The sequence below is a fragment of the Sinocyclocheilus anshuiensis genome, unplaced genomic scaffold, assembly GCF_001515605.1.
Source record: "Sinocyclocheilus anshuiensis isolate Anshui unplaced genomic scaffold, SAMN03320099.WGS_v1.1 scaffold856, whole genome shotgun sequence".
NCBI classification, from domain to species: Eukaryota; Metazoa; Chordata; class Actinopteri; order Cypriniformes; family Cyprinidae; genus Sinocyclocheilus; species Sinocyclocheilus anshuiensis.
Genome location: NW_015552603.1, coordinates 100,837 through 110,484, shown reverse-complemented (window position 1 = coordinate 110,484; position 9,648 = coordinate 100,837). Strand labels below are relative to the sequence as shown.

Here is a 9,648-nt window from a genome sequence, read left to right as displayed (position 1 = left end):
ATTTTCAATGAAACAGAAGTATGGACAGATTTTTTCTTCCATATTGTGACGTACATCCGAGTGAACCGAATTATGTTAAAAGGAAAAAAAAAATTAGGGAGGGTACTTGGTTTCATCAGTTGTTGACTGGATTTTGAGATGGGGCTGTTGTGCTCAAATGAATTAAATATTAGATTTTGATTAAACATTACAAAGTCAAAAAAAAAAAGAAAAGACGAATACAAGAAAAATACATGGATTTGTTCACAATAAGATCTATAATGTGCATTTACAAAACAGTTGAATTTTCATTTTATGTTCTTTTTTTTAACTGTGTTTTTATTCAACTTTGTATAAACATATCAATTTACACATAGCATAGCATTTTAATATATTAATACACAAATAATAAATAAATAAATAAAAAAAGATAAATAACCATACAAAATAAAAAAAAGAAGGAACCGTTAATAACTTAAACTAAATACAGATAACTACAAAAAGCCCCTGACAACATTTTAAAGGACAAGTAAATTTGTTTCTATTAGAGCCCAGTTCTGTTGGAAAATGTCAGATTTTAACTGTAAATCCGCTGTCATTTTCTCAAATATATATATCTTATTCAGTCTCTGTGTCCATTCTGTCAGAGTAGGTTTGTGCATCTTCATCCAATTTACCCCATTTTTTTTTTTATTACATGTTAGAATATATTCACATAGAACATTTTTAAATTGTAATATTTCACAATATTACAATTTCTTATCAAATAAATTCAGCCTGGGTGAGCAGAAGAGACTTCTTTCAAAACCATTTTGTTACAGAGAGCATGTGTGGTTTGAGCTTATATAATGCACATGGCACTAACGAAACGAACAGAAGTGTGTGTTGAGTATGTTGTTGTGTGTGTGTGCTGTGGTTTCTGACCTCTTTGGCGACGGTGTGCCAGTGCAGGTGACTCTCACACATGTCCATGTGCTCCTGGTGCAGGAATTTACACTTATCAGGAACCAGCAGAGCGTCGCTCACAAACTCACCGACTGATACAGAAAGACAAACAAGCACACGATGAGAACAGGAGATGAGGGAACAACACAGGGCGTATGATGAAACTCACGCACCCAGGCAGCGGTATGGCACCACGATGTGCATGTGACTGCGGCACTGCTTACGGCCCTTCTTACACCAGTCCCAGATACTGACGGGTTGATTGGCCTCCACGACGTTTGTGATCTGAAGCCCTGGATACACCTGAACATCACAGACACACTCGCTTACAACACTGTACAGCCTGCTGCATTATATTTGACACACACACAGGCCTCTAAATGATCAGAACTTTGCTGTTAAACTTGTTGCACACAATCTACTACATGCCTTCTGTTGTCTGATTGATAGTTTATACGTTTTAGCAAGTAAAAGGTCTTTTAGCATAATTGCACATACGTCCACTTTCAGCTCATGCTTCATGATTTTTTTGCTGTGAAATCTTAACTAATTTTTATAACGTAAACGTAAGAACATCTTTGATATTGTTAGTAATATTTCAAGATGAACACTTACTGGACTGAAGCAGCTTAGCTTAATTTGATTATCTAGTGAGTATCAAATATGATCATCAGGCTTTTGAGGAATGTTTATTTGTTCATCTCTCATTCATCATTGTATTTCATTGCATTATATGTTTTGATCATCAAACTAAACATCTAAATATCATCTTATTAAGACATATTATTGGATATATAGAGTGAAGAATGATATTTGTGTCATTGTATGTAAGTATCTGCTATACCGTTATAAAGACCTCATTGATTTACATTCACAAGCATTAGAATTTCATTATATAAACATCAGAATCTGCACCAAATTGCATATACTTTGCTCAGTTTGAGTCTCTGAATAAAACAGAATTTTTTTCCTCCATGTTCTCACTATATCAGACTATATGAGCCCTAACAGCCTGATTTATGATACTCAATTAAATAAATTAATGAATTAAAAACAAAGGCTTTTTTCTGACTATAATTTCAAATGTCAGGCTTTCGTTTTGTGTATATGTGTATATATATATATATATATATATATATATATAGTTTACATATTTAGTTCACCCAAAAATGAAAATTCTGTCATTAATTACTCACCCTAGTGTTGTTTGAAACCCGTAAGACCGTCGTTCATCTTCGGAACACAATTTAAGGTATTTTTGATGAAGCCACACGCTCGCATCATGATACTGTCGTGAACACGCGTCCACAAGTGACGCAGTAGAGACGAAAATGTGGAATAAAGTCGTTATTTTTGTTTTCTTTGCGCAGAAAAGTATTCTCGTAGCTTCGTAACTTTACAGTTGAACCACTGATGTCACACGGACTACTTTGTCGATCATCTTGGTACGTTTCTGGACCTTGAACGTGGTAGTTACCTTGCTGTCTATGGGAGGGTCAGAGAGCTCTCAGATTTCATCAAAATATCTTAATTTGTGTTCTGAAGATGAACGAAGGTCTTGCGGGTTTCGAACAACACGAGGGTGAGTAATTAATGACAGAATTTTAATTTTTGGGTGAACTAACCCTTTAATATATTTGTCTTCAGCTATTATTGATGTCTTATTTAACATCTGAATAAATTATCTAATCTTTATTTTCTCAATAACACGATATTGTGACACAACATATGAATGATTATATCATTAGAGAGCAAAGACCTTCTTAAGAACTTTAGTTCATAAACTCAGATGTGTTTCTGGGTTAAAGTGACTCTGATGATGCACAGGCTCATATATTATCTTTTACACATTATCTTTGGCCTTGTATTGCAGTCATAAATAAATGACAGGAACGTTGTTTTCACCTCCTGGCAGTACTGCAGGATTCCCTCTTTTGTCCCAATGCAGCTCTTGGTTCCGGACGGATCAGGTTCCCATTTTCCGGTCTGAATGTTGATGTGCATGTTGAGTTTCCCGCAGAACATGGCGACCTGTAGCTCAGCCAGCAGTCCCGTATCAGAGTCTGACGGCACCTGCGACAGAAGAAAACCACAGACATCACCAAACACCATCATATCAGTTCAGCACGATTCCTGATGTACATTTATATACCTTGCTTCACTCTGAATTACACAACATTATACAAGTGAAATGGAATCAAATGTGCTTCATGTTGAACTCACATACTATGGGTTCCTGAATAGTATTCAAAAACATAGTGACTGTTTACATGCACATCAATATTTCAATATTAAGTGGAATTTGCCAATATTCTGATGAGTACAGTAAAAAAAAATGGTGTAGGGTGTACTTTGAAACAATTTTCCCAGACCCCTGGAATATACCTGTTTTAATGGAAATTAGCTGCATGTGAATACATACAGACAAATGTGCTTGAACATTGACATGATTATTATTATCATTATTATTAAGGATTGCCCAAAACCTTCGCATTTCATGTGGGTGTTTGAGTCATAATTAAATTATTGTGTAAAGCTGTCAGCAGACAGTATACAAGAATATTTCAATGCATGTATGCATATACACATCATATTCAGATTATTGCTGCAACCAAAATTTAGAGCTGAAACTATCTGTCAATTTTATTTAGGAACCAGAGATCCTAAATAAATAAATATACTTTTTCATAATAATAATAATAACAACGAGGACAATTATTGTAATGAATTATAATATATATATATATATATATATATATAATAAACCCATCATATATACCTAAACCCACCCCTAACCCTACCCCTCACCTACAAAACTTTCTGCATTTTTACAATTTCAAAAAAACTAAGTTTACTTTATTTTGTCAGGTTTTGCTCACTTTTGGGTACAAAGTGATATAAATATATTTTATATATCTGCATGAAACCGGGCATCAAAACATGATAATGTTCAGCAGAAAAGCTTACGTTGTATTTGTTACGCTGTATTTTATTTTAAACAAGTTTGAGGTAACATGAAAATATGTATATTATAACATCTAAAAAACTGCTTTTGTTGAAATGAAATTTGAATTGAATCAACAGTACTACATTACGACAAAATGAAGAACTGAACATAAATGTACAATTTATTGTATATTATACATTGTATAGATATTTTCTATGTTTTCACATATTAAAATGAATAAAATCAATCTGAAATTGTATACACTTAAAATTGTATGTGATATAAATAGAGTAGATTTTATATTCCTAAGTGAAATCAGGCATCAAAATATGATCATGTGCAGTAAAAATGATGAATAACTGTTTATTATTTCAGAAGCCTGGTATCCAATATCAGCATAATCCCATCAACACAAATAATTTAACTATGATTACATTAGTCAGTCCTGATACTGTCTATGATATGTCACTTATCCATGGATAATACTGTATATGAGATCTGAGACTGATGGATGATGAAGTGACAGTGAAACTCTGAGATCACATTCACATCTGACTTCATATTCACATGAACAAACACGCTTGAGCTTTTACTCCTTCAAAAACATGCTTTCATTGAATCAATGTTCTTCTGCCCAAATTCACACCATAAAATGATCAGTGATGTTTTTATACCGCAGTAAAACAATCACAATAAGCAGTACGTGTTCACATCTGAGACAGAGGGACAATACAATAATCCTTCAAACGCTCCTGCCCTCACTGCAAATGTAGGTCACCGTCAAACAGACGTATTACTTACAAACGCTATCCAGATGAATCTGTGAGAGAGTACAGACACACACACACACACATTTGTGTCTGCACTAAAAGTGGACATCCGCTTTGGGAGTAAACAGGAGGAGGATGCCGAAAGATTCGCCCATGTGCCACAATAGTGAAGAAAGATTGTATTCTCTCCTTGTTCAATTACAAACACACTATTATTTTAATGCTGAAATTGTGTTATTAAATTAATTTTTACATTTTTATTTTTATTTACATTTATCCAAAGTGACTAAAAAATGAGAAAAATCACAAGCAATTTTTTGAAGGTTTATTGAAGAAAATACTGTTTAGCGAGCTTGCTCTGCCTGCTACAGTATTTTCTCCTCTTTGCGTCCGTCTTCAGCATCTCTGGCCTCTGTTAACTGTCGCTTACATACTTCATAATATTTCCACACAAGAAATGACATTTTGAAAAATGATTGCATGCAGTTTGTGCAAGTCCCGAACAGAGATCGGTTGAAATAAAACAAAAAATAGCCAGTCGACCGGTGCATGTGTACTCCACTGTATAAATTAAATATAGATTAATCAAACACACTTATGTATTTGTCTGTTCAAGATGCATCTCTCTGTGTGCACTGTACACACAGAACACAGCGCGTGAGTACTGAATGGAGTTGTCTTTCGCGTCTTTCTTAAAGGCTTAAAAACACGTGCAAATGATAAACTTTCATGACGACGCAGCAGTGGACCGATTGGGCCAGCGACAAATTCGTCAACTGTCCTCAGTGTCTTTCACACTGGCCCCGGGCCATCGGGCAGTTCTTATTGTCGAGCTCTGATTTAGCAAACGCTGGATTTAGCAATCCAAAGTGACTTTAAAATGAGAAAAATCACAAGCAATTTTTCTATTCTAGTCTTACTACTTCAAAATTTCACATTAATTCTGTTACTTGCCATTTGTAATTATTCGCAAAATTTACTAGTAACTTCTATGTGAAAATCGTTCCAAAGTACATTTACATTATATTTCTTCATTTAGAAGATTTTTTAAAAAATCCAAAGCGACTTAAAAAAAAACCACAAGCAATTTTTCAAAGGATTATACCATTTCAGTCCTTCTATTTCAAAATATCATGTTTAATTCAGTGCTACTTGCCGTTTCTTTGTAATTACTTGTGAAATTTACGAGTCGTTTCTGAGCAAAAAATGTTTCTAAGTAAAAATGAGAAAAATCACAAACAATTTCTCGAAAGATTTCTTTCTACTTCAAAATTTCAAAACACATCATCTCATTTATGAAACAACTCCAGATGGATTTTATGATGAAACCTCACAGCAGAATGAGAGGAAGGCTGGAAATGCTGAGGAAGGAGTGCCACACCCCGGCTCTCTCTCCCTCACTCGCTCTCCAGAGAAACGCTAAATATAGAATGGCCGCGAGGAAAAACCCACGAGACCACAAGACATCTGCAATCCTAAAGCTACAATTACTGCATTTGATGCATTACAACTAAATGGGTTTAACAAAACAGTCCTGTTAAAGTGGAAGTGAAGCAGTCAGTTAAGTTAACATTATTTAGTAAAGTGATTTCCACTTTGATAAAAAAATATATAACAAACACGATTAATGTAACCATTTTAAAGAAAAAAGGATGTTTTGTTATAGCTTTCGGAGCAAGGGCGCCGCCATCTTGCAGTACCATCTCGTGTGACGTCACGGGGTTGGTTCGCTCTGATAGCCAGTGAAGTAATAGAAGTTGGTTCGCTCCGATAGCCAGTGAAGTAATACAAACATTTCTTTACATTTGAACACACAAAGGTTATTTTAACACACAAATAATTTGGTTTTCACCATAATTTGCATGAATATTCAACATCAAACTGTCTATATGCTAAGTTTTGATCGTGGTATCCCAAACATATTGTTTTCATAATGCGAGGCCCAACGTGATGTAAACAAACAACACTTCATGCAATATCATTCATGTCGCAATTTATTGTTATGTCAGACCATTAAGACATATGCATTACACTGACTGGTTCACCAGTATCATATTTTATGTTCAGCTGCGAATATTAGCTTGAAACAGCTTTCCTGCTGTTAACAGGACATAGTGTTTAACTAATCACCTATCTGAACAAACTTCAGAAACATTTTTTGTTATACTGGTTGAAAGTCTCTTTACATCCCGATGGCAATCATTAAGTTAAGTGGTCTAAATGTATTTATATATTCTGTGGAAGGTGTAGGACCAAGAAATGTTCGTCCAATCAAAATGTTCGGTCCAAACATTATGATAGGCTTTCTTACCTGCCTGTCAACATATGTATTTGCATACCTCTGTGCACCCTGTTCACGCAGACAGGATACGTCATCAGCACATTCCCATACGCTGTGCAGACAGAGCGAGAATGGCAGGCAAACATCAACAATCTGACCTTCCTTCCTTCCTTGGTATTGTAGTACTGTTACTAACTGTACTATAAAGTTTTCTCACCGGCGAAGGACACATGATGCATTGTAGTAATGTTGTCTCTGGTCGTCTGGTCTGTGCGCGACCAGGAGACGACCAGGATCATGCATTCAGGGGGTGTGGCTTTGGACGGCGATTTGCAGGGAGGGTGGGACGTATGCTTTCAGTGCTATCAGGCTAAAGTTAGCATTTTATAAGATCTCCTACTGCACCTTTAATTGTTGATGATGAATAATATTTATTCATTTTTAATCATATGCAGCAATAAACAGTAATGTATTACTGTCTTAACATATATGGAAAAATGTAATTGAGAGGTTTTTGTGAACATTTCTGGTTAATAATGCAAACAAAAAGTTTGAACAATATAAATCAGAGTTCTGAACTGAACAGTGAAATGATTCACTGAAATCTCAAATATAAAGCACTCATACTCACTGGACACGAGATTGTTAATAATTGTGAAACTAGTCTAACAGCACCTGTGATAGCCAAATGAAAAAAAAAACCATTCAAATCACTGAGATATTGTGGCTTAATTTAGTAAAATTCTTGAAATGTTATCATGAATATTGGATGATTATGGGCCAGCCCTACAGGGAGGTTTTGCACAAACTCATCCTGATTATACAAGAAGTTGCTGTGTTGGCCATGAGCATCGCTCACCTGCTGACACGCATGTTACAGCCAACAAAGCCTCTCATTCAGAACACAAACCTGCGGCTCGTTTGAAAGCTTGCCTCTCAATGCCTGCCATACCAGTGTGCATCATGTGACCTTTGCAGATCTATAGTTGTGAATAAAAGTGGATGACAACACAGTGTAAGCCACGTCTAATTGGAGCACAAACAATAGAGAACAAGCAATATGACATTTATACAAGGTACAGTTGAAAACAAAGACAACTCTGTCCTTCAAGCAGTTTATATTACATAAGGCCATGTCAAATATTCACAATATGCTTGTGATAGGTGTGCTGACATTATACAATTAAACAACGCTTTTTATTTATCCGTTAAGTTTGCACAGACCCTAAATAACCCTAAACATCACTAAAAAAACAAAAACATTTAGAAGTCTCCAAGTGATATATTAGTAAAAAACGTGTTCAGTTAATATCGCAAATGTCATGCTGGTTCATATACATGTAAAAGAAATTTATAAATAATCTTTTTAAATTCATTTAGTGAAGAAAGTAGATGGGAAAACAAGGCATGATTGTTGCAACTAGAATTTTACTGTATTTTGCTTCTTGCAAATAAACACTGGCATTATTGGCTGTCGAGTTGAAATGATGGTTCATCTGGTTGAAAAACAGCCTTTTAGCCATTTCAGAAAAAGACAAACTTTGACATGCATAAACTCTGGCAGGTCCGGCCCTCGTTCCAATACTGTAGTATTTACGGGACATGTCCTGAATACAGCTGAAACAGCCTTGAGTCTATCTGCTTTACCATTTGTCAGTGAGTGTGAGACATCTGTCAAACCTCCATTTCTACAGACGTTTTGGTGGCGAGACCAACAAAACCACAATCCACCAAATGTGAAAGCAATTAAACACTGTTACTAATAGCCAATCAATATCTTCACTCTGCGACACAATAAACAGAAACATCCCATAATGGCCTCAAAAAATGACTTTGCACATGCTTTAGGCTAATGTTTACATCATTTAGATTTTCATTCTAGTCCCACAATGTGATGGAATCAGAGAGTAATACCATGGTATTTTGATACCAATGACTATAATATTCATATATCATGATATTGGCATGGTACCCCAATGCTCACCAAAAAATACCATGGTACATGCCCTAAAAAAACACAGTGCCTTATTCTTTAAAGGTCCCATATTGTACACCTTTCTGGAGTTTTGCCTCAAATTAGAAATTTGATCACGTATCTGCTGCCACTGCCAGACAAAAAACCGACGACAGCTGTGGTTAAACACGATAAAACGAGCAGACTGGACAGAAAGGATCGTCAAAAATGCTCGTGTTTGCAGCGCACACTTCTTATCAGAAAAGGTTTATCAGAAAAGGTTCAGATTTCTTGCCATATGTCTATGTTTCTTGCATCTCACGACTAACAGTTATGTCGTGTATGAAATAATGTTTGTGTGCATGTGTGTAAAACAACAAACTGACGATTTATATATAATCATTTGTAATTGTATATACATTGGTGTGATTAATTGTGGCTGGGAACAATAATGTAGCTGCCTCTGTAGTTAAATAGCCCCTAGACCTCAGTAATCGTGAAAAAAGCCAGAAAATGTAAGTTTTGACAATATGGGACCTTTAAAAGTCTGGGAACGGTGAGAATACAGTGGAGACTACGGTGACTGCGGGGTGGAAAATTACAGGCTTAGACCAACCCAGAGAAAATGTGTCTTACAGTCAAATAAACTTAAACAGAACGTTAGTGTTTAAAAATAGCGTGTTCCTCGAAACACAATGTAGCTCCAGACAGTCTCCAGCCCACTGAGTTCAGCCGCTGCGGTGATTCGTCGCCATCTTGGGGGGGGGGGGGG

At 35.7% G+C, this 9,648-nt stretch overlaps 1 protein-coding gene and 1 long non-coding RNA gene across 3 annotated transcripts in view; one reads left to right on the top strand and one right to left on the bottom strand.

Moving 5' to 3' along the window:
- Positions 1–6,671, top strand: part of LOC107665811 (uncharacterized) — a 15,038-nt gene extending 8,367 nt beyond the window's left edge. Inside the window, exons 2-3 of the long non-coding RNA XR_001631602.1 lie at positions 4,078–4,088; positions 6,660–6,671. This is a non-coding gene — a long non-coding RNA (uncharacterized LOC107665811). The remainder of the gene's footprint in view (positions 1–4,077; positions 4,089–6,659) is intronic.
- Positions 1–9,648, bottom strand: part of appa (amyloid beta (A4) precursor protein a) — a 45,993-nt gene that overhangs the window by 34,646 nt on the left and 1,699 nt on the right. For both annotated transcript variants that reach the window (XM_016456837.1, XM_016456838.1), the window contains exons 2-4: positions 2,830–2,997; positions 1,098–1,227; positions 904–1,016 (exon numbers count right to left, since the gene is read on the bottom strand). In XM_016456837.1, the coding sequence (XP_016312323.1) occupies positions 904–1,016; positions 1,098–1,227; positions 2,830–2,997 (411 nt within the window). The remainder of the gene's footprint in view (positions 1–903; positions 1,017–1,097; positions 1,228–2,829; positions 2,998–9,648) is intronic.